Raw genomic sequence first — 26,348 nt, 5'->3', positions numbered from 1 at the left:
TGTTGGGAAGCTCTTCCTCAAATCAGCGCTTAGCCCTTTCTGATCATTAGACTCCTCCAGCTATAACCATTTTATGGAATCTTACTGGTTTAACTGGTTCTGTCAGTTAACCCAACATCCTTACATGTTGAAAAGATTCTAGCATCGTTCCTTCTGCATCTTGGGAATCCTGACCTAATAAATGCACTTCAGATTATACTCATAGCTGGAAGAAACTGAAAGAGGGGTTCATCTGGTATGACTGACTGGGAAAACTTTTTCAGTGTGTCTTCCTGCCGGAGACCCGCTCCAGCAACCTTCAGGGTCCCACTGGAATGGACCGAGTCTGCGCAGTGAAATGATGAGGGGCCAGGCAGGGAGTTGCAGGCAGTCTGTGTGCAGCACGCAGGCAGTCCTTTATTTATATTCAGACATTACATAAGTTGTGGTTAAGTACTAACATAAATCAGACATCGGTTCTTTCAGTTTCCCTTACCACATAGTCATGGGGTTTTAACGTCCCACTTATTTTTACCTCTATGCTCAACTTTATTTCTATTACTCTTAGTCTATATTTCTAACTAAGCATTTAAGTCCTAAAGCTTACACTGCTAAAGCATACTCCGCAAAGGTTATTTGCGGAAGTCCTGCGGTTACCCCAGTTTGGCACATTTTCACTCGTAATTTCTGATATAATACCAGCACCCTATATCTCTATAATACTTATTTAATTGTTTCCTAATAGCATTCCTAGATTCCTTTATTCTATAACACTGGCCGGGGCGGGGGCGGGGGGGGGGGGAGGGTCGGGAGTCCTGACTGTGCCAAGGCCTCTAGGAGGCTCAATTCCTGCCACCTCACACGTTTTCCATTTTTTCACTACCATTCTTTCTCCCTCCACGTATGCCCCTGTGTAAGGCAATGGTTCGACAGTGGTTTCAGGCACCCATACTTACATTCCTCGTTTTCCCCGGGCTTTATTTATCCTGGGGCTTCCCGTGTTTCTTCCCTGGCCTGGGGGCTGCCCGTTAGCCCGCAGGCTTGGGTGATTTTGTGGCTTATATGAGGGCCTGCAATTCCTGCCCTCTAATTTTCTTATAGACTTCTTTAAATGGGGTACAGGGCTTAGTGGTCAATTTCTCCCCCCTGTCCTATTTGTCTCATTGCCTGGCATTCCTGCAACACCATACAAAAGGGCTGTTCTAGGAGCAATCAGGCATACCCCCATGAGGGGGATTATAACCACAAGTAAACAGGAAAGTCCCAAGAGCCGAGCTTCTGGACATCTGCCTTGCGATTGTCCACGTCCCCCTGCGACCTTGTTAGACAGCAGGGCTAGGTAGGCTCCCGGCATCTTCCCGCTAAAGAAGGATGGCTTGCGTGCTAAGCACTGTTGTCAACCTACTGTGTGTTGCTTCGCGTGACACAAAATGCTCAGCACCAGCAAACAGAGCACTGGGAGCAAAATGGAGAACGTTCTTACCTTTGTATTAGTCCTAGGTTTTCTTACCATAAAATTATGACATAAAGAATAATGGAGATTATTAAAAACTAAACTGATCTAAAATTCAGGGCTCTCTTGAGTGTCCATTACCCAAAAGTTCTGCCAGAAGATTCCAAAAGCTTTCCCAAAAAGAGAGGAAGAAGGCTTGGGTATGCCTAAAACCAAATCACAAAAAAGCATTCTAACATTGCATAAAAATCTATTTGTATTGACAGACTATAATATAATAATGTTACTTTAAGCATATTTGTTTATGTGAATCTTTTTGTTCTATGAAAGTGTGATATTGCATATTAATAAAGTTATATGTCTGTAAAGAAGAAATAAAATGATCAGATATATAAGGTGTTTTCTATATTTGCTTAATCAGTAAATATTTTTGTATAACTTATTTATAAAAGCCAGTGGATTAAGTTTGGCTGGACTTATAAAAAGTGAGTATGAATATAAATTTCTCTTTTCAAAAAAACACTCAACTGGACATGGTTAGATGCATAATTAGTGAATTGAAACATAATGCTGAAGAATTCACCCAAAGTGCAATATGAAAACACAATTAAAATATTTTAAAAACCAATTATAGGAAATAGAAGACAAATTAAACAACTCCATAATCTGTTCAGTAGTAGTGCCAGAGGAAAAAATATTAGAGGACTAGTCAGAGAAGCAACATCTGGAGAGAAATAACTGAGGATTTTGCAGAATCAAAGAAAATTCTCATATCAGAAGAGTGTTAGATGTTAGGAATAGTGTAAAGATACATCCACATATAAACATGTCATAGTAAAACTGCAGTGTGAAAAATAAAAAAGATGTTCTTAAAAGCTACCAGGAAGAAGAGACACCGAACCTATAATAGAATGACAATAAACCAACAAGAGACTTCTCATTGCTAACAATACAGGCCAGAAGGCAGCATCTTCACAGTAACTTAGTACCAGCTAAACTCTCATTCAAGACAGAACAAGATGAAGATACGTAAGACTGAGGGAATTTACGACACATGGAACCTCATAAGAGAATTGCGAAAGTATATTTTCAGCAAGGAGAAATGAACTCTGAGGAAAAACATGGAGTAAAAAATACTGAACACAAATATGATACTCTGAAGATGTTCCTTTAATTAATTATAAGCTGTAGGAAGAAATACTTTTTAATTTAACAGATATTAATAAGACAACATATGGTTATAGTAAGATATCACTACTGAAATGGCTAAAATTAAAAAGTGTTGGTGAGGATTGCAGAGTAACTGGAGCCCTCATACATCGATGGTGGTAAAGTAAAATGGAACAACCTCTTTGGAAAACTGTCAGTTTCTTTAAAAGCTATCTCTACATCCAGGATGTAACACATTCATTTATCTCCTAGGTAGTTGCTCGAGAAAATGAAGGCATATTTCTACATGAAAACCTGTACGTGGATGTCCATAGCAGTTTTATTTACAATAGCTGTAAACTGGAAATGACACAATAACAAGAATAAATTCAAAATCATTTCCTGAATCAAAGAATCCAAGTGAAGGCATACTACATAAAATTATTTAAAAAAATGTAAATTAATCTATAGTGGCAGAAAATATTCAGTGCTTGTCTAGGGAGTAAGGGAGGAGAAATAAGAAGAGAGAGATTACTAAGAGACATGAGAACTTTTTTAGGCATTGCATCAGTTTGTACCAGCAGGATTTTGATGTATGGAAATGACTAAGTGATGACACAGACAGGCCAATGCCACTGAAAGAAGAATTTATTACATTTATCAAGAGAAAGGGGCATGCCAGTTCATAGGGCCATATGGAGAATCACCAGGTTTGGCCAGGAGGCAGAAGGGGGGAATGGAAAGCCTAGGCCGGACCTTTTACTGGTGTTTTTATGGAAAAGGAAAGACAGGGCAGAGACACCAACTTAGAACTGGCTAGTTTAAGTAATTCTGACAGGCTTTGGAGCATGCGGGCTGTCCCTGTCTGCCTGATACCTGGGCCTGCGTTGATCTACAGCAGGGGAAATATTGGCTTGGTGTACGAGACATGAGAAGGTTGTTCAGAGTATGGGCTCTGGATTGCACAGGAGATGTAAGTTACTTTGGCTACTAGTGAAGCCCTGTAATTAATTGGATGCCAAACAGACAAAGATTCTAAGATATCACAGTTAACACAGGGTGATGGAAATGTCAAATATATTGATCGATTTGATGGCTTTAGGGGTGTATACATACATAGGTCAAAACTCATCAAATTGTACATCAATTATATCTCAATAAAGCAGTAACATTTTGAGAATAATTATTAAATAACAGAAATACGGTGTAAAGGTCACTCAAAAACAGAGAAAATAAAAAGGGAATATCAATAGGAAAAAAGATAATAAAGAAACAGATAGTAAAAGTAAACAGAACACACAAAATAATAGTATAAATGAGACCAAACACACCAATTTTCACACACAATAAATTAAATAGTAATAATTACTGAGTACTTACTACATGTCAGGCATTATTCTAAGGCCTTTTTCCTATTCAATCCCCACAGTCACCCTGCAATGAGGTACTAAAATTATCCTCAGCTTTTTGACAGATGAGAAAACTGAGGTATGTAGAGATTAAGGAAATTGCATAGGGCCACACAGAGATGAATGGAAAAACTAGGATTAGGATTCAAGTGGTCTAGAACATGTTCTTAACCACCACACCAGAGTTGGACTGAACTTACCTGTAGAGCAATTTAAAAACAGTCATTCTACTTACAAGCAACATACCTAAAACTAGGCCACACACAAAGCTTGAAAAATATATTGAAATATATATTACTGGGAATAGTATTACTTTAAGGCAAATATTAACTAAAGACAAAAAGTGACAAGCTAATTTTGAACACTGTATCAAAATAAAAGGAACAATCCATTATGAGATATGACGTGTCAATTTATATATCTGTGACTGCATAACTTTGAAATATACAAAGCAAACACTGATAAGGTGAAATCCTTAAAATCATAGAATTTTTAAACACATTTCTATCAGGAATAATTGATCAAGTGAACATTAGAAATTATATAAAAGATATAGTGAATAACATTAGCAAGCTAAAATATAGTATCCCATGCCCTAAAGACAATGAACATTTTTATAAGTTCCCAATAAATTATTTGCCAAAACATATTGATCATGTACATTAATGTCTAATTACAAAGAAACCAATTTAAATAAAAAATAAAAATAAAAACATTTTTTAAAATATTTTTTTCAAAAAACATGGTAATAGAATGCTACGCAGTAGGGGTTGGCAATCTATGGTTCAGAGACCAAACTGACTCACTGCCTCTTTTACATGACTTTTGAGCTAAGCATGAGTTTTACATTTTTAAATGACATGTGAAAATAACATGAAATTCAAATCCCAGTGTTTATAAATACAGTTTTATTGGCACATAGCCATGCTGGCTCCTGAGATGTCTATAGCTGCTTTCCCACTGCAGCCACAGAGATGAGTAGTTGTGACAGAGCGTATGGCCATAAAGCCTAAAATGTTGACTATCCAGTTCATCACAGAAAAAGCTTGCTGACCTCTGCTATAGAGCTGTGAAAATAAATAAATTAACTAGACTGACAGCTATGGATATGTATAAATCTTAAAAATAGACTATTTAAAAATTATATTTTATTAATTATGCTATAACAGTTCTCCTGATTTTTCCCCCTTTGCCACTTCCACACAGCACCCCCCACTCCCTCAGGCAATCCCCTCCTCATTGTTCATGGCCATGGGTCATGCATATAAATTCTTTGGCTACTCCATTCCCTTTTCTGTATTTTACATCCCTGTGGCCGTTCTGCAACTACCTATTTGTACTTCTTAATCCCTCACCTCTTCACCCATTTCTTTTCACTCCCCTCCCCTCTGGCAACCACAAAAAATATTCTCTGTATCCATGATTCTGTCTCTATTTTTCTTGTTTTCTTAGTTTGTTTGTTAGATTCACCTGTTGATAGATATGTATATTTTGCCATTTTATTGTTCATAGTTTTGGTCTTCTTTTTCTTAAGTAGGTCACTTTAACATTTCATATAATAATGGCTTGGTGATGATGACCTCCTTTAGATTTTCCTTGTTTGAGAAGCTCTTTATCCACCCTTTGATTCCAAAGGATAACTTTGCTGGGTAGAGCAATCTTGGCTGTAGGTCCCTGCTTTTCATGACTTTGAATATTTCTTGCCAGTCCTGCAAAGCTTCTTTTGAGAAATCAGCTGTCATGGGAACACCCTGTAGGTAACTAACTCCTTTTCTCTTGCTGCTTTTAAGATTCTCTCTTTATCTTTAACCTTCAATATTTTAATTGTGATTTGTCTTGCAATGGACCTCTGCATCCATCTTGCTTGGTATTCTCTGTGCTTCTTGGACTTGCATATCTATTTCCTTCACCAAATTAGGGAAGCCTTCTTTCATTATTTTTCAAATAGATTTCCAATTTCTTGCTCTTTCTCTTCTCCTGCTGGTACCTCTATGATGCAAATGTTGGACCTCTTGAAGTTGTCCCAGTGGCTGCTTATACTATCCTAATTTTTTTGGATTCTTTTTTTTTCTTGTTCTGATTAGCTGTTTTTTGCTCCTTTATGTTCCAAATCATTGATTTGATTCTTAGCTTCATCCACTATACTGTTGTTTCCCTGTAAATTGTTCTTCATTTCAATTAGTGTATCCTTTGTTTCTGACCAGATCTTTTTTATGCTGCTGAGGTCCTCACTAAGTTCCTTGAGCATTCTTATAATGAGTGTTTTGAACTCTGTACCTGATTGATTGCTTATCTCCATTTCAGTTAGCTCTTTTTCTGGACTTTAGACCTGTTCTTTCATTTGGGCCATGTTTCTTTGTCTCCCCGTTGTGGTAGCCTCCTTGTGTTTGTTTCTATGTATTAGGTTGAGCTGCTATGACTCTGTGTCTTGGTAGTGTTGCTTAATGTAGTAGTTGTCCTGTTGGGTCCAGTGGCGCAGCCTCCCCTATCACCCAAGCTGGGTACTTGAGGTGTGCCCTTCATTTGGGCTGAGCACTTAACAAATAACTTTGAAGGAAAAATTCAAGCTGTAAGATACATGCAGTATGATACATTATGTAAAGTTTTAAAACAAAATATTACATATTCTGTATGTTAATAATTTCATATTTAAAAAATCAGTTTAATAGAGTCTATGGGGAGTGAGTAAGTAGAGAAGGAAATTGTAGACCATTCTTTCAAGGAACTATGTAGGAACTGTTGGAGCAATGATCAATTAGAAGTCACTGTTGGGTTTCGAAGTCTTGCTCTAAAGGAGTTTATTGATGACAAATTCTTAATTTCTTATTGTTGTTTACTGTTGGGAGAAATAATGACTTCATTTGCAGTACGTCTGTGTAACTTATCAATGATTGTGAATGATTATACCTATGAGTAATCAATTTTATATTGCACCTTATAACCTAATGGTATCCGTATTAAAGATAGCTTGCTGTGATTTATTCAAGACATAAAAATGTCTGCTCCTCAGTAGGTACCTGGATGTGGCTTTACCTTGTCTGAAAGTTTGTGGATGATCTCAGATAGTGATCATCTGGCTGACAGGTTAGTAGATGTTCTACTTTCTTAGCATCTCCCCAAGTCACTACTCAACTACCCAGGTACCCAACAAAGGGCAAGTATACGGAAGTGGCCCAGTTCACCATTTACTTGTGTTGATTGACATTGCAGTGCAATATGACAAGACTGAAGAATGTATCATATTTCCAACCCCAGCTCTGAATTCAATCTTAGGACACTGGAAGAACTCTAAATAAAAGAGGGAAAAATTCCCTTCTGCATTATTTTAAAATGTCTCTTCTTTCTAGTTTGCTGCCAGGGCAGACATTATTGATTTTCAACTAAGGTGCTGCAAGAATTTTAAAACATGCAATACCTGACTATTTAGTCAGGGGCACTGACCTCTTTTCCCTTAGAGTGTCAAATTTAAAAAAATGACAACAGCCAACACAACAATAGTCACCCAGTGTGAATGAATCGAAATCATACCTCTTTTTTTTTCAGACCAGCAAAATATATATTTTTTGGTATGCTGCAGAAACTTAGTAATTAGTATTTGTGTGCCATGTGATGTAAAAGGTCGAAAATTGCTGATCTACATGTTTGAGGCAACCTCTATGCCTTCTTCCATTTAAGTGAAGGGTGGTTTTACGTAAAAATAAGGAGGCTGGGGGACATTAGTCTAACTAGGATCATAAGAGCTGCTGAAGACAACTGGGTTTCCCAGTCTGAACACCAGCCAACCTCTGCCCCAGAGCCAGTGCCTACTGCTGTGCTTGTGCAGAGTATGCTTTTGCACAGTAATCCTGGTGAGGGCTCCTTCCTGAAGCCCTATAGTCCTGGCTGCAGGGTTGGGGAAAAGGGGGGCCCAGTGTCAGGGAGGAAGAGCTGGCTTTCTCTAATGTACCCATGATGTCCTGAGTTCTCATGGTGGCCCTGATGTCCCTGTACCACAACCTTTAGAGTTTGGTAAAATTGATTCCTGTATCGTCTCTCCCTCCCACCAAGTACACAGGACTTTTCTATGTTGCTTTTTTGGTTGTTTTTTTTTTTTCAGGGATCTCCCATACAGACCTCAGAATTGACTCAAACTGGGCCTTGGTAGCTTTTGTGAATCTACCCCAAACATACATATTTCTTGTAATGTAATTACAGCGCGTGTGGTAAAAAAAAATTTTTTTTGACTTGGAATCAACAAATTTAGCCCAAATCTCTCTTTGTTGCGTACTTTCTAGCTAACACTGAAAAAATTTCTTAACTTCTCTTTTAGATTCCTATCCTATGACATGGTAATGATCCAAGTACTGACTACTTCACAACAGTGGATGAATTAAAGTGAGATAAAGAAAATGAAAATCATATTGTAAACTGTAAAGTTTATATAAATATGAGATGCTGTTAAACTGCTACTGAAAAGACCCCCAAATCCTAAGTCAGCAAAACTGATTTTCCTGAGAATGGGGTCATAGAACATAGGTATTAATGGAAATAACTTATATGTTGTAGAATCCCATCCAATATATTCAACTTCAAGAATAATCTATAGTAATTATTGTTTATATAATGCATTATAATGTGCTTTATAGTACACATTATCTCTTTGATATTCACAATTATTCTGTGAGGTGGGTATTATTATAGCCATTTTGCAGATGTGGAAACTGAGCCAGAGAGCAATAAAATGGCTTGTCCAAGTCACACAGCCAGTAAATGGTAGAGCTGCAGCTTAGCCTGAGCCTCCAAAACCCTCCTAGGCTCTTTCAACTACATCATGCTCTTCTTCAAAGTCGTCAGTAGTCTGTTGCTTTATAGCAAGGATTTTTCAGAACACACAGGGCTAATTGACTCAAGCCATAAGAAGCAAGAAACTATTTCCTTAAACTTAGTTTTAAGTTTCTATTTCTAGAAACGTTTTGATCCTCCACACCCTGCAGTTGTCAAGATGAGAGGGATTCTTGTTTCAACTTTAAATATCTATATTGCTGTATAAATAAAAGGAGCTTTCAATAGCCAACATCTCAAGGACTATCAAAAGAAAGCTAAGGGCTTGCTTTCTCTGCCAGAGTCATCATACATTATTAAACTGTAGAACACCCATTTTGAGCAACAGTTTTATAAGAAAATAGCACCCAAATTCTGTCACTCCTTCGAATTGCTGGTTAGGGATAAAAAGTTACCAGATATATTTGAATTTTTTAATCACACAAGATGGGGTCTGTGCTGCCCATTATCCAGGGGATAATGTGATACCCATTACAGTTGATTAGGTCAGAACCCAGGATTTAGTGCTGATAGATTGCTGATCCCATCTTGAGTTCACACAACAATCAATACAAAGACTGAATAATGGTAACATTTAGATCTGTCTTGGATTGTGAAGGTTTCTGTTTGTGATTTTAAAACAATGCTTTGGCATGAGAGCAAAACACCACTTTCATACTCCCTTGGGCTAAAGAATTTTCAGTAGATGGTGCTTCTGATCTGATTTCCCACTCAGTTTTTATGCCTCTAGATTACAATTCATCCTCACAAGTGAAGCAGTACTTATTTGATCAGTGGCAAGGTACGTGGCTACTGCGCAATTCTGCTTGTGATTGTCTTCTTCCGTTCAGCAATGAGCAAAAGCCGTGGAGTACATAAGTAACACTGTTGTCTCAGAGCGAGGAGGAACTGGCATACACAAAACAAAGCTGAAGAAAAAGAGACTGAAGACCCCATTCTTCATCTATCAAGCACTATGTCTCGTCCTGCACATAGAAGACCAGAATACCATAAAATAGTAAGATCTTTTTATGAACGTGTTCTCAAAGATATCTTATTCTTCTTCAGGGAAAATGTTATAAATGATTTTTTATTTATTTTGAAAGGCAACTAGAATATTTCAGCGGAGCAAGGGAGTGTATAGTGGAGTGAGTCATAGATGACACCTCTGGGAATAGTTACAACAATCTCCTACATACTATAACAGAATAATTGATCCTTTATGTACATTTCTGACTGGTTATATCTATATAAGTGTCAAATTTTTCATACTTTATGAGGTAGAAAATGAAGTGCATAGAAAATATTTGATTATATATTAAATTAAATAGGGATAGATCATCAAAAACTTGGTATGAAAAGATTGCCTTGAAAAATACATCCCCTAGCCTGAAATGTAAGGGGTTATTGTTGTAATTTGTTATATAGTATTATCTTTTCTATATGTTCCCAGTTCAGAGTTATTTTTAAAACTTAATTATTTGCATATTAGATTTGGATATCCTTTCTTGTTAAAGGTTTAGACATCCAGAAGTTACATAAGTGAAAGCTCATCATTAAGTTTAAAGCTCTGTTAATTATTTCAGGAGACTGATGGGTATTGCATAAAATTAAGTAATTTCAGCCATGAGTATTTAAAATTTTGTGATAAACCCATGTACACCCCAGATGGAAATACCTATAGGTGCCCCCTTTAGCATACCGGGATCTTGATTTATTTTTACATGGGGCTCTCAAATGCTAAAACATATTGTACATAGTTCATATTACACCTATATCGCTTGATATTTATCCTGATATATCCAAAGCCTCTTGAAATAGCTAGTGTTCTATTTTTCATATCTGAAAATGATTGTTTCATATATTGATAAAGTTATGTAGATATTTCTTGTAATAAGTTGTATGAATTTGAGACCCTACTGGACATGTAGTTGAAGGTACAATCTTTGGCCATGAAACAGAATGGAGAAAACTGAACTTTATGGGCATTAAACTTAAAACTCAGCTGGAAGTAAAACATAGTTAGTACTTACCCATCAGAGACAGGGAGGGAAATACCATTATTTCAGCTTGCCTTAATTATAAGTGGGCACAATGCTGAGGCTATAGCATGTAGATAGGTATAATTTTATTTTCTTTTAAAATTCTTTTGTTTTATTGCTAGTAACAACCACCATGTTATCTCTCTCTCCCCACCCTTCACTTTTGCTTATTTCAGTAATTTATTTTCTGCTGTGGCCCCTTAAATACTCAGCAGGTATTTCAGTGTAGACATTTCTTGTAACTCGTAATTACATTCTAGGAAAATTTAAATAAAAACAAAATTAAAATTAAATACATGCTGACTCTTCAATAATTTAACAATATTTTTGTTCCAATTTCTTGCTTTACATCCTTCGTTTCCTGGTAGAAATATTAATGTATTTATTAGTTTCTTATCTCTTAATTGTATATATTATTATTCTTAATGTAACACCAATTAATGTATATAATATATTCTACATACATTTATGACATTTTGATTTATATTTTTCAACATAAATTATATCCATATATGCTGTATAATATTTAGATTCTATCCATTTAAAACTTATTTAGTGATGATAAGTATTTTATCTGATTTTTAAAAATTTATCATAGTATAAGTCCACAGGTAAGAGAGTGGACACAGGTGGTATTGGGCCAATTTTGGAGTATTTGGAGCAAAATTACATAATAATTCATATAGTGAAGCCCCTTTGTTGAATGAACAATTTTATTGATGAGCCATTTCTGCCCATAGTCAAAAAAAAAATTAAATATGTATCATCAGGCCTTATTTTCCCTGTACATTTGGCTATCCAAGATACCTGGGCCTAGAACTAAGGACACCTCTTCTAACTAGGAATCCACATTTGACCTTTCATGAAAATACAGATTAAGCACAAAACATGATGATTTTCAATAGTGGTAACTCTTCCTACCTCCCTCTCCCTCCAACCTCTACTCCATACGTGCCTTCTCTTCTGCACCTCAGCAATGCTTGCCATGGAGTGGGACCCGCGATCTCAGGCTCCATCCTGCTTCTGCCAACCGCTGGCTATTGGTCAAATCACTCATTCCTCCTGAAGTCTCATGGCCCCCTTCTTTCAGACTGAGAGCATTGGAATAAATTATCTCCAATATCCCCTTTCCTTTCTTATATAGTATTTGATAGCTGATACAAAACAGAGACTTTTAAAAATGGATTGATTGCACTTTGTGTTTTCTGTTTCCCATATTTTCAACCTATCTATACTAAACCAAACCTAAATTATCCTCAGTTTTAGTTTTAGTTTTTAATTCACTCTGAAGATAAGACATATTTTGGAGATCTAAAAGGAATGTGCAAGTTTTTCTGTTTTTTTTCTAACTATAAAGAAAAAATCATAAATTTGCTGCTACAGTTGGATTCATCATGATGGTTTCCCTGGCAGGTTTGGAACCGATTAGGGAGTGTGCAGGCTCATGAGAAGTCTTGCCCAATTATTCCTTCCAACTGCAAACATGGGCAGCATATACCAAAGGCCATTCTAAAGCAATAGCAATTTATATTAGCAATTAGTATTTCTGTAGAAACTTCCTCCATGAAAATATGTTGCAAGTTATATAATACAAGCAAATGCATAGAAAAATGTTCTTTTGTCAAGAAATTAATTTTATTTCACAGCTCTTTCTCCCCTCGAGCAATGTATCCAAATATGGGTACAACAGAGGGTGGAAAAATGAACAGATGATCTGGAAGGCTGCATCCAACTGAAAGATAAGAGTAGTATATTGTTTGTAACTGCCTATAACATGAAACCATCCATTTTTTTCCAGAACAAAGATCTCTTTGTCCTCACCTATGGAGCTCTGGTTGCCCAACTGTGTAAGGATTACGAAAAAGATGAAGATGTGAATAAATATTTAGATAAAATGTAAGTAGAAGTCTTTAATTCATGTGGAATCTGCATTGTTTCTTAACATCCTCTGCATTTTGTCCACCTCTAATGACATCTCTTGCTCCATTCCACCAGTTCTCCTTCTACTTCAATAAATGATATCTTAAAGCTAGATGTAACTTCTGCCAGCTGCCATTTAGGTTGTTATAAAGTATAAAGTAGTACGAAGAGACTTTTTTCCATGAATATCAAGCACAGAATATTGTCTTTTTAGTTGGAAATCATTTTTAATATATTGTTAGTTGTTTATAAGCAAAACAGGTGTTAAAACTGAAAATTTTCTTTTAACATGATGAATCATCAAATATGATTGTTTTCAGAAGTCTTTTGTTCTAACATAACTCCTTCCAATATAAGTATATGCTTATATAAGCATAGATCATCTATGGAAAGATATATGAAAAGCTACTAATGGTAGTTGCCTGAGAGAACTGGGAGATGGAGGATTATAGGTAAAAGGTAGATTTACTTATTTCCTATTTATTGTTTGAATGCTTTTCCCATTACTACACTTTACTTAAAAAATATACTAGAGAAACACACTTCTTCTTTTGAAGATAAAACCTATTATACTTGTCTTTATTAATGGGAATTCCCTCTGCACAAATTGAGCCTTTAAATTTCTCACTATAATTACATGAACACCAGATTATTGCCCAATAATAAGATACCTGTCAACATTTTTTAACCTCTTAAATATGGATCCTGAAAAGGACTCTAACAGGGCAATGACTGAAAAATCCGTGCTAGTTAGAATATTTAGGTTGAATGGAAAATTTAGCCTAATTGAATTGAGCATTTTAGCTTTTTAAAAGGCTTCGCTGTATTTTTAGTTGAAATACAGAAATAAAAACATAAAAGAAGTATTAAAGATTTTTTCCTCAAACACTTCTTTCTTTCTGCATGTTTATTCTTTTTCCACTGAAAAGTTTTTTTTTTCACTGTCCTGTATTTATTCTGATCCATGTACCTTTTTTTTTCCATTTCTTCTGAATTAGTCAGTAGCATGTCCTCATCTAAACTAACTGTAAGAGTGGGAGTTGCTTAAGCCCTTTCACACCTGGGTCATACTTCAACATGTCATATAGCGTTTTCAGAAGGTGAAGCATCTTACGTGGCTTTGCATTGTATAAAATGCAGTAGTTCATTTATTTGACTAAAAAAAAATAGCTCTGGTTAGGTACTACTTGAGTGCACATTAACAAATCTAAGTAAAATATTAGTTAAAGAATAAGTTTTGAGAGGCTGCCAAAAGGACTTGCCTTAAGAAAAATACTTCACATTTGAGTATCTTTAATATCTTCTGCTGAAAGCATCTTACATTTTTAATTCAATACATAAATATACAAAATATATACTTTGCAGAAGCATACCTTTTGAACAAAGCAATATACATATGCATATATGTGGTACTGATTATAATGTTCTAGCTTCTCATCACTGTTCCCAAGTGCCAACCCTGTATATATGCATAAAACAAGAAACACTGTAAACATTTCTTTACTCCTAATACAACTATTTCTATAAAGTATACGCTCTGTTTTTTAAAAGTCTATTCTGTGTGAACTTCCTGACAAGAATCAGAAAACATTTTTCTTGAAAGGTAAGTAAGCTAAACTGAATGGTGCTATTCACTCAGAAATACAAATAGAATATCTCATCGATTTAGGGAATGGATGAGCACTCTGACATTAAATGTATCTATCCTCAAACTCCCAGTCACCAAATATCCCCCCCTTTTCTAGACCCTGGGGAGTAAATATCACCTCTACAAACCTTGGTGTCTTTATCTTGCTGGGTTTTCTGTTGCTCTATTCAAATCATTTCACTTCTCTATGTACACGCTGCTGTGAAATTAAATCAATTTTATGTCAGTGGTTTAGAAATGGCAGTATTGCTCTTTTTTATTTCCACCATTAAGATCATATTTCCTCAACTATATTGAAAGTTCTTAGGTTGATCTCACTGAGGGTGAATGCTCAGTCACCTTAGCCACATAGTCAGATCACACCTCAATAAAATGCTTTCTTAATTATAGTTCAAGCACTCAAGCTATTTGTTGTGACATGGAGCTAATATAAATACTTACTCCCAAGTCCCATAGATTCAGTTTCCCTGAAGTGAAAAATAAATTTTCTGGACTTGGCTCTTTTTTTCTTTTCACTAAAATTCAGAGCCTAACTGTTGACATCTACACTGGCAACAAAAATTGATTTCTCTATTCCCCTTATCCCCTCTTTTCGGAGATCATGGCAGACATGCCTACCCTCCTACCATGATAATGCTGCCAAGAGAAGAATGAGCATCCAGTGACCATACCTGTAGCAGACAACAAGTCAAACAGGCCCTCATTCTCTTTCTATCTACAGCTAATGATGAGAAAGTTAGTTGCTAATGAGAAACATTGGGTCGCAAACACCAACCAACCTTCTTTAACTTTAGTGTACACTGTCAAGTTTTGGCCAGTCTTGAATCCTCAAAAATTCCTTTGTTTGTAGATTAGTTAATATACCCCAGATGTGTTGCTACCTGTTTTTGTGGTCAGGGGGACAAATAAGGAGCCCGCTGCCAAATAGCCATTTGACTTGTCACGTTTTGTTTAGTTTGTTATCCACTTGGGCACATGCTAACAAGACGAATCCATTCTTAAACATTGATAAATTTCACTAATGACGCAAATATTATTTCCAGACCACACTCTTTCCTTCATTCACAGGGGATATGGCATTGGAACACGGCTGGTGGAAGACTTTTTGGCTCGATCTGGTGTGAGACGATGCCACAGTTATTCAGAAATTATAGATATAATTGCCCAGGTAAGGATATTTTCAGTTCTCTCAGTATATTTTGAAAATCTTTTATTCATCCTGAGTTTGGAGGGTTTCTGCTCTGATTGAACAGGTTCGATCTGTATCCATTATTAGGTGCTAAGAGAGAGGATTCCTATCAAAAAGCATTTTATTTCAGCACAGAGATAAAGCTATGGTGAACAGAGATAAATGCTTCAAAGCATTTAAACTTCTATTGATTTTGCTGACCAAATGGTATGTGTGGAGTATATATCCTACTCTGGGGAACATGTTTTGAGAAGGTAAACAGAAGGGAGGTACAATAAGGCAGCCTTATAACACACGTGCCCCCAAACAATTTCTCTATGCAATTATTTTCAGCTCAGAGAATATTGTTGTAGCTATTTCATTCCAGGAGCAATATTTTACCAAGAGAAAAAATAAGACTTCCTATAAATGTACGTGCACTAAGAATTTTCACAGTCCTAATATATGAAAGACAACTTGGAATTATCTGGGACTAGCATAAATTTCTGATGTGAGATTGGGAAATGCATTCTTAGCCAGAATTCCTTTAATCTACAGGCCTATTCACATTAGTGGCAATAATAGTTCTATATAGAAGTTTGTGATTCTAAATTCAGTTTTACATATTTTAAATTTCATCTTTATTGCATTTTTTCCATTATCATTTAGTCCTCTTAATCTCCCCCCCCCAGCTATCACCACACTGCTGTGCATGTCCATGAGTCCTTTTTCCTTTTGGCTCAATCCCTCCATCCCCAAACATCCCCCTTCCCCAGCTGTCATCCTGCTCTCCATCTATGAGTCTGTCCCCATTTTTCTTGTTAGTTCACTTTGTGCATTCAAGTGAAGTCATATGGTATTGTCTTTCTCTGACTGGCTTATTTCACTTAGCATAATGTTCTCCAGGTCCATCCATACTGTTGTAAAGGGTAAATTTTTTCTTTTTTACAGCTGAGTAGTATTCCATTGTGTGAATGTGTCATAGTTGTTTTATCCACTCATCTACTGATGGACATTTGGGCTGCTTCCATAACTTGGCAATTGCAAATAATGCTGCAATGAACATAGGGATGCTTGTGTTTTTTTGAATCAGTGTTTCATGCTCCTTTTGATATATTCCCAGAAGTGGGATTGCTGGGTCAATAGGCAGATCCATTTTTAGTTTTTTGAGGTATCTCCACACTGCTTTCCACCAGTGCACATTTCCACCAATAGCACAAAAGGGTTCCCCTTTCTCCACATCCTCGCCACCATTTGTTTTTGATCTGCTGATGATAGTCATTCTGATAGGTGTGAGGCAGTATTTCATTGTGGTTTAATTTGCATTTCTCTGATGATTAGTGACGTTGAGCATCTTTTCATATGTCTATTGGCCATCTCTATGTCCTCTTTGGAGAAGTGTTTACTCAGGTCCTTTGCCCATTTCCTAATTGGATAATTTGGTTTTTGGTGTTTTGTAAGTTCTTTGTAAATTTTAGATACTAACTGCTTATCAGATGTATTGGCAATTATGTTCTCCCATTCTGTGGTTGTCTTTTTACTTTGTTGATGGTTTCCTTTGCCGTGCAAAAAACTTTTAGTTTGATGTAGTCCCATTTGTTTATTTTTTCTTTTGTTTTCCTTGTCTGGGGAGATATATCTCATAAAAAATTCCTATGAACAATGTCTGAGATTTTGCTGCCTATGTCCTCTTCTAGGATTTTTATGGTTTTGAGTCTACCATTTAAGTCTTTGATACATTTTGAATTTTTTCTTGTGTGTGGTGTAAGAAGGTGGTCTACTTTCATTTTTCTTTTTTACCATATTTTATTGATAATGCTATTACAGTTGTCCCAGTGTATCTTCCTTTGCCCCCCTCTGCCCAGTACCCCACCCTGCCTTAATTTATGTCACTGGGTCATTTGTGTACGTTCTTTGGCTTCTCCATTTCCTGTAGTATTCTTAACATCCCCCAGTCTATTTTGTACCTACAAATTACGCTTCTTGATCCCTGCACCATTTCCCTATTTTCCCTTTCCCCCCTCCCAGCTGATAACCTTCCAAATGATCTCCATATCTATAATTCTGTTCCTGTTCTGGTTGTTTAGTTGAGTTAGTTAGTTTGTTTGTTTTTAGATTCAGTTGTTGGTAGTTGTGAATTTGTTGCTTTTTTAATGTTCATGGTTTTGATCTTTTTCTTTTTTCTTCAGTAAGTCCCTTTAACATTTCCTGTAATAATGACTTGGTGGTGATGAACTCCTTTAGTTTTACCTTTTAGATAGCATTTTATCTATACTTCCATTCTAAATGTTAGCTTTGCTGGATAGAGTAATGTAGATTGTAGGCCTTTGCTTTTCATCATTTTGAATAGTTCTTGCTAGTCCCTCCTTGCCTGCAAAGTTCCTTTTGAGAAATCAACTGACAGTTTCATGGGAACTCCTTTGTAGGTAACTCTCTGCTATTCTCTTGCTGCTTTTAAGATTCTCTCTTTTTATCTTATACCTTTGACGTTTCAATTATGATGTGTCTTGATGTGTTCCTCTATGGATCCAACTTGTTTGGGATTCTCTGTGCTTCCTGGACTTGCATGTCTATTTCCTTCACCAAATTATGGAAGTTTCTTTCATTATTTTTTTTCAAATAAATTTTCAATTTCTTGCTCATCCTCTTCTACCTCTGGCTTCCCTATGATTTGGATGTTGGCATGTTTGGTGATGTCCCAAGGGTTCCTAGCCTATCCTCAGTTTTTTGAATTCTTCTTTCTTTTTGTTTTAGTTGAATGTTTATCTCTTTCTTATGTTCCAAACTGTTGATTTGAATATCAGTTTCCTTCCCTTCTCTGTTTGTTTCCTATGGATTATTCTTTATTGCACTTAGTGTACACTTTATATCTTCCTTTATTTTTTTGCAGCACTCAAAGAATTCCCTGAGCATCCTGATAACCAGTGTTTTGAACTCTTTATCTGATAAGTTGACTATGTCCATATCACTTAGCTCTTTTTCTGGGATTTTGTTCTGTTCTTTCATTTGGGCCATATTTCTTTGTCTCCTAATTCAGCAGCCTCCTTGTGTTTGTTTCTGTGTATTGAGTAGAGCTACTTTGACTCCCAGTCTTAGTAGCATGGCCTATGTCAAAAAGGCATCTGTAAATTATGTGGGGCACAGCCTTAGGTAATTGCCAGGGCAGGGCACCAACTTCACCACTTTGTGGCTCTGCGGAGAGTGCTCAGAGATAGGACAATGCTGCTGTCTGGTTTCTGGCAGCTCACCCAGTATTCATCCATTTCCAGTTTCTTCATACCCTTCACATGTGTGACTGGTGCCTTTTCAGGTGCTGCCCCAGTGGTATATCCTGTATTGTGTGGGTTTGTGTTCATTCTAAGGCCATGCTAGACCTTTCAGTGGTGAAAATCCAGCAGTTTCTTCCACCTTCCCAACCCCCACTGTGGTTTTCACAGCCAGAGACGATGAAGATCTATCTTCTGGGTGCTGGAACCTGGGCTGTGCAGACTGGGGCTGGGATCTCTCACTCCAAAGTTATCCATCCCATCTGTTCTGCCACTGCTGCTGCTGCCAGCACAGCCTTCTGCACCACACCATGACTGCACCCCTCCTACCTGTCTGGATGAACATGTCTTATTTAAATCCTTAGGTGTCGGACTTCCATACAGCTCGATTTTCTCACAGGTGGGGGCGTTAATACTTTTGAGGTCTGGTTGCAATTCTTTCTATGGTTGTGCAAGGAGGAAAAGCATGTCTACCTACACTTCCATCTTGACTAGAAGTCCTAGTTTCAATTTTCTGCACATATCTGTCCAATTTCCCCAACACCATTTATTGAATTAAATATCTTTAGCCCATTGTATGTGCTTGCTTCCTCTGTCAAATATTAATTGACTATAAAAGTGTGGGTTTATTTCTGTTCCATTGATCTATGTATTTGTTTTTATGCCAGTACATGCTACTTTGATTACTATGGCCTTACAGTATAGATTGATGTTAGATAGCGTGATTCCTCCAACTTCGTTCTTTCTTGGGATCACCGTTGCTATGTGGGACATTTTGTGGTTCCATATAAATTTTTGAAATTTTGTTCTACTTAGGTCAAATATGTCATTGGAATCTTGATAGAAATTACATTGAATCTACAGATTGCTTTGGGTAGTATGGATATTTTAATGATGTTAATTCTTCCTATCCATGAACACGGTATGTGCTTCCACTCATTTGTATCTTCTACAATTTCTTTCTTCAGTCTTATAATTTTCAATGTACAGGTCTTTTACATCCTTAGTTAGGTTTATTGCTAGGTATTCTATTCTATTTTAAATGATTGTGAATGGGACTGTTTTCTTAATTTTCCTTTGCATTGTTTTGTTATTGGCATATAAAAATGCACCTGATTTCTGGATATTAATTTTGTATCCTGATGCTTTGCTGAATTCATTTATCAGTTCTACTAGTTTCTTGGTGGGATCTTTGGGGTTCTCTAAGTACAGTATCATGTCATCTGCAAATAAAGACAGTTTTACTTCTTCCTTTCCAATATGGATGCCTTTTTTTTCTTCTTCTTGTCTGATTGCTGTGGCTAGGACTTCCAGTACTATGTTGAATAAGAGAAGTGAAAGCAGACATCCCTGTCTTGTTCCAAATCTTAAGGGGAACACTTGTAGTTTTTGCCTGTTGGGTATGATGCTGGCAGTGGGTTTCTCATATATAGCCTTTATTTTGTGTAGGTATGTTCCCTCTATTCCCACTTTGTTGAGAGTTTTAATAATAAATAGATGCTGAATATTATCAAAAGCTTTTTCTGTATCTATTGATAGGATCATGTGGTTTTTATCTTTTATTTTGTTTATGGTGAATCACATTTATTGATTGGAGAATGTTGTGCCAAAGTTGCATTCCCAAAATAAATCCCACTTAATCATGGTGTATGATCTTTTTGATGCATTGCTCTATTCAGTTTGCTAATATTTTATTGAGGATTTTAGCATCTATGTTCATCAAGGATATTGGCCTATAATTTTCTTTCATTGTAGTGTCTTTATCTGGTTTTGAAATTAGGATAATGCTGGCCTTCCACTTCTTGAAATTTATGAAATAGTTGGAGAAGTAGAGGTTGTAGTTCTCCTCTGAATGTTTGGTAAAATTCACCTTTGAAGCCATCTGGTCTGGTCCAGGGCTTTTGTTTTTTGGGAGTATTTTGATTACTGCTTCTATTTCATTAGGTGTTATCTGTTTATTAAGATTCTCTGATTCCTAGTGATTTAGTTTTGGAAGATTGTATGTTTCTAAGAATTTATCCATTTCACCCAGGTTGTCCAGTTTGTTGGCATAGAATTGTTCACAATATTTTCTTGCAATCCTTTGTATTTCTTTGGTGTCCATTGTTATTTCTCCTCTTTCATTTCTGATTTTATTTATTTGGATCCTTTTTCTTTTTTTCTTGGTGAGTCTGGTTAAAGATTTGTCAATCTTGTTTTACTTTTCAGAGAAACAGCTCATGGATTCATTGATCTTTTCTATTGTTTTAGACTCTATTTCATTTATTTCTGTTCTGATCTTTATTATTTCCTTCCTTTTTCTTCTTCTTTTTCTTAAAGCAACCCCTTTAACATCTGTTGCAATATTGCTTTAGTTTAACAAATTCCTTTAGTTTTTTCATGTCTGGGTAGCTCCTTATTTCTCCTTCAATTTTTAATGATAGCCTTGCTGGGTAAATTAACCTTGGTTGTAGATCCTTGCTTTTCATCACCTTGAATATTTCCTGCCACTCCTTTCTGGCCTGAAATGTCTCTGTTGAGAATTCAGATGACAGTGTAATTGGTGCTCGCTCATATGTAACTCCCTGCTTTTCTCTTGCAGCTTTTAGGATTCTCTCCTTGTATTTTATTCTTGTCATTTCAGTTATGATGTGCCTTGGAGTAGGCCTTTTTGGGTCCAACTTATTTGGGACCCTGTGAGCTTTGTGGACTTGTGTGTCTTTTTTCTTCACCAGATTAGGGAAGTTTTCAGACATTTTTTTCTTCAAGTAGGTTCTAGATCCCTTGCTCTCTCTCTTTTCTTGGTATTCCCATGATGTAGATGTTGTTAAGTTTCATGTGTCCAAAATGTTTGTTAAGCTCTCCTTATTTTTTTAAATACTTTTTTCCTTTTGCTGCTCTGCCTGGGTGTATTTTTCTACCTTGTCTTCCTAAACACTGGTTTAATCTTCAGCTTCACCTCACCTACTGTTTATTCTTTCCAGTGTGTTATTTATTTCAGATATTGCATCATTTATTTCTGACTTGTCCATTTCTCTGGTTAAGTAGTAGTTGGAAAAATGAAATAATTTTTCACTAAACCAATTCTATGGGCAATACTACAAGGATATTAGCTATTTTAATGGAAAGTAATATTCAAAATATGTAAATGTAGTTGATTGTGTCCTATTTCTGTAAAAAGTGCCATAGTTATTTTGATGGAGATTGTATTGAATCTATAGATTGCTTTGGGTAGTATGGACATTTTAACAATATTAAGTTACCCAATCCATGAACACAGGATGTCATTCCACTTGTTTGTGTCTCATTTAATTCCTTTCATCAATGTTTTATAATTTTCAGTATACAAGTTTTTACCTCTTTATTTAAGTTTATTCCTCAGTATTTTATCCTTTTCTGGTGCTCTTGTAAATATTTTCCTAATTTCATTTTTGGACAGTCTGTTGTTAGTATGTAGAAACACAACTGATTTTTCTGTGTTGATTTTTGTATCCTGCAACTTTTCTGAAATCATTTTTTTAATTTTGACAGTTTTTTTGTGTGGGTGTGTAGCCTTTAGGGTTTTCTACATATAAAATCATATCATCTGCAAAAAGATATAATTTTACTTCTTTTTTTCAATATGGATGCCTTCTATTTCCTTTTTTTGCTTAACTGATCTGGCTAGGACTGCCAGTAGTGTGTTGAGAACTGGAAGTCCTAAAGCTTAAAATTTTTCACCATTGAATGTGGCAATGGAGAGGCCTTAATCTTGTTAACAAACAGTTCTGGGAAACTGGATATCCACATACATGTAATGCAATTGGGCTCTTGTCTTACTGTATACATAAAAATCAACTCAAAACGGATTCAAACTTCTACCCTTATGCAAGATGCCTTTTTATCAATGAAGAGAATCTTTTGACACCCTCAACCTTCTTTTTTGTACAAGGGTTGTCTCCTGGTCTTTTCACATTCCTTCAAAGGCCTGATTTCTTCCCTCTTAACACTTCACTTCAAAATGTTCTTTTACATGTGGGAATGATGTCACCCAACTCAGGAGCTTTTTAACGCAGATGAAGGGTCAGACTTTAGTGGGTGTATTCACCCACAGATGCTTTGCTCATAATTAGCAGCTGTAATCTAAACTTCTGGCCTTTGACAGCAGTATCTCATTAATCCTTGAAGACACTCAGAAGAGGAAGGTATCAAATGTTAGAGTCAGTTTTATAGAGGAGTGGGCAAGGTCAGAGGAAGTTTACTGTGGTCACATGCTGCATGTGGAGCATAGCAGGGTCAGGAATAGAACCCAGTGCTTGTGACTTTTGTTTGGCTGCCCTCTCCAACCATGCACTTAGACCAAACACTATCATCATCCTTCTCGAGTGTTTCGCACCTATATACCATGGCTTCCACAGAACTCATGATCTCTGTCCCGGTTCCAAAGAAGGAAAGACAGAGAAGGAGAGAAAGAAGAGGAAATCCATGTGCAGATGACTGAAGTGAGTTACCTAAGAGCTAGTTGGTGAAAGACAACACATAGGAACAGGTCTCCTGCCCATATTCTCTGCTCTGCACTTCTCCTCCTTGGGGAAAGGACAATGACATAAATTCAGATAGTAGTGACATTCCCCTCTCTCTTGTTTTCCTCGCTTTGGCTTTTCCAAAGGGAAGCTATCTCTATCACGAAGCTTCTGACAATTTTTTTTGACATGCTTAAGACCTCAAATTTCACCGTCTAGTGGCATGAGAAGAAATCCCATGACACAGGCCAAATCATTGAACAATAGGAAAACTTTAGTCAGCCTTACATTTTATATGAAAAAGAGGTGGCAGGCTAATTCTAAAATCATCTTCCTGCAACATTAAAATGTATCCCTTTTTATTTACTTTATTTAATTTTTCAATTACAGTTTGTATTCAATATTATTTTCTTTTAGTTTCTCATGTACAGCATAGTGGTTAGACAGTTTTATACTTTACAAAGTGAGCCCCTCAATATCTCAAGTACTCACCCGGCAAAAAGATATTCATTTTTAAATTGTAGTTTAACATCTACAAGTCTACTTTTTGTGGTGGTTGCTTCAAAGTGCAACAAGAAATTTTAATTGTTAGCATTATAACATGATCTTTAAAAACTTTAGTAATACGGAGATTTTCTAAAGAAAAGCTCAAAGTAATTTCTGCCTATTATCTGTTTTTCTCTTACAAGAGCTTTGTGAAGTTAAGACCATCTATCATTAACCCCATTTTAGTAATGATGTAATGAGACCTAGATGACATCACCATGGACACATAGAAAAGTCAGCTTAGAATTTATTTCTTCTGACCTGATTCCAGCATTACTATAAAAATAATTGTTTCTTCAAAATACACCTTTGAAGATATTACCCTATTATGGTCATTGTTTTGAGAAAAATGAAAATGTGGAATTTGCAGTAGAGTTACCTTAGCTGCTTTTAGCTGTAATAATGACATATTAGAGAATTTAATTATAATTTAACAGGAATAAATCTCAGTTTGTTACAAGGGGAAGCAGAATATGCAACTTTACCTTTCTCTGCTTAAGGCCTAAAAAACACCTCCTTAGTTAGGCAAAAATATATTTCATGGTTTTCAAAAATGCCTAATAAAGTTTTATTATTTGGGGAAGCTAATTAGAAATGAAACTGATCATTGAAATCAAAGGGTTAGGATTGACAAGAACTATTATAATGTTGCCTTCGATTTATTTTTAGAGAGGGAAGAAATGGGGGGACAGAAACATTGATCGGTTGCCTCTCACACATGCCCTGACTGGAATTGAACCAGCAACCTTTTGGTTTGTGAGACAAAGCCCAACCAACTGAGCCACACCAGTCAGAGCTGTAATGTTTCCTTTTAAAAGTAATTTAAACCAAAGGAACTCTGGTCCTTGTCAGATTAAGAACAATGGTCTAACAAATCCTAGAGTCCACATTCTGTTCAGCCACATTCCCTCTGTGTGACCTGAGAAAGTCATTGAGCCTGGCTGCATCTCATTTTCCTTACCAGTCAGATGAGACCTCTTTCAGCTGAAGTTCTTTTGAATTCCAGATATTACTTTCTCTAGCTAAAATCTGGACATTGAACTGTAATTTTAATAGTTGAGCGTTCTGGTGGTAGCTTCAAAAGTCTCCTTCAGAGCATTCACAGTCTCTAGTTACTGATAGTGTTAACAACTGCTTGGCCTAGCACAGGTTCTGCACATCAAAGCTGGGAAACCTTCTTACTGTCAGGCCAATGTCATTATGATGATTGTTCTGAGGGACATAGAGGGACTTTATAATTTTTCCATATAAACATCATATCATTGTTATTGTCACAGTAGGACGAAATTTTAAAATAATATAAAACACAATATAAAATATGTTTAAAATACAAAAATACTTTTGCCCTGGCTGGTGTGGCTCAATGGATTGAGTTCCGACCGACGAAGCTAGGGGTCGCTGGTTTGATTCCCAGTCAGGATACATGCCTCCGTTGTGGGCCAGGTCCCCAGTAGGTGGCGCACAGGAGGCAACCACACTTGGATGTTTTTCTCCCTCCCTCCTGTCCCCTCTAAAAATATATAAAACTCTTTTTTAAAATATAAAAATACTTTTAAAACTTGAAATTCTTATCTTTAGGTTAAAAAATTAGAGCTCAATATATTATATATTATATATTATATATTATATATTATATATTATATATTGGAAAATCTAGAAAGCAAAAATGAGATATTTTCCTTTCGATAGTATGGACTGAAACTTTACCTTAATTAAATACTATAAGCAACAACTTTTTTGGTCAGTGATATAAAATCAATGAAATGAAAAGCAATGTTCATAGGAGGCAAAGAAGAGAAAATACCTAAAGCAGGAAAGGAAATCTAAATGGTGACTGTTGTAAGCAGACCTCTAGAGGAAAATATTTAGGAATACAAACCAGAGAGGAATCTAAATGGCAGAGGGATTTTTTTTCTAACTGGGGGAATCATTTTTACTTATAAAATGCCTCAGTTAAGATTAGAGTTGAGTCTACACGGAAGAATCCTAGCAAATCATGCTGAGCATATATCTTTTGCCCTAATTCTCATCTGCACGCACAAAACTGCCATGGCTGAATTTATACAAGTTATTCAAATATTTTGAAGCCTAAAACCCCCAAGTCATTATAGAGTGCTGGCAGCTCCATGGCCATAGAATTGCAATTTCCATACGGGTTTGTATTGAGAAGCACTGATTTCCTACCTCAACAGGGACATTCACATCTCACTTTATTAGATATTTTCGGAGGGTTGTGCCTGCCTTGGAAGGAGAGTCATTGAGGGTCTGGCCAGGAAACAGACAGCACAATCATTTCAACAAGCAAAAGTTAATATAAAAAACATTAACTATTTATAGGGGATTACCTACTAAGAAAGAAAAAGATGCTAAGGATTACCATATTGCTGAGAGAGAATTCCCAAAGAAGAAACATTTTGAGGGGGTCCTTCATCCAAGGCTGTTGTTCAAATGTCTTTGGAGAAGCTATGATCATAGTCCAGAGAGGGT

At 36.2% G+C, this 26,348-nt stretch overlaps 1 protein-coding gene across 1 annotated transcript in view; it reads left to right on the top strand.

Annotated features, from left to right (window-relative positions):
• The first annotated feature begins 9,766 nt into the window (after positions 1–9,766).
• Positions 9,767–26,348, top strand: part of TRAPPC3L (trafficking protein particle complex subunit 3L) — a 42,028-nt gene continuing 25,446 nt past the window's right edge. The window contains exons 1-3 of the mRNA XM_054569859.1: positions 9,767–9,808; positions 12,631–12,728; positions 15,469–15,568. Coding sequence (XP_054425834.1) covers positions 9,767–9,808; positions 12,631–12,728; positions 15,469–15,568 — 240 coding nt within the window. The remainder of the gene's footprint in view (positions 9,809–12,630; positions 12,729–15,468; positions 15,569–26,348) is intronic.

The sequence above is a fragment of the Pteronotus mesoamericanus genome, unplaced genomic scaffold (genome assembly GCF_021234165.1).
Source record: "Pteronotus mesoamericanus isolate MK-2021 breed Mesoamerican mustached bat unplaced genomic scaffold, CSHL_Meso_final contig_20, whole genome shotgun sequence".
Classification (NCBI taxonomy): Eukaryota; Metazoa; Chordata; class Mammalia; order Chiroptera; family Mormoopidae; genus Pteronotus; species Pteronotus mesoamericanus.
The sequence above is the reverse complement of the archived record's forward strand: the minus strand, read 5'-3'. Positions and strand labels throughout refer to the sequence as shown.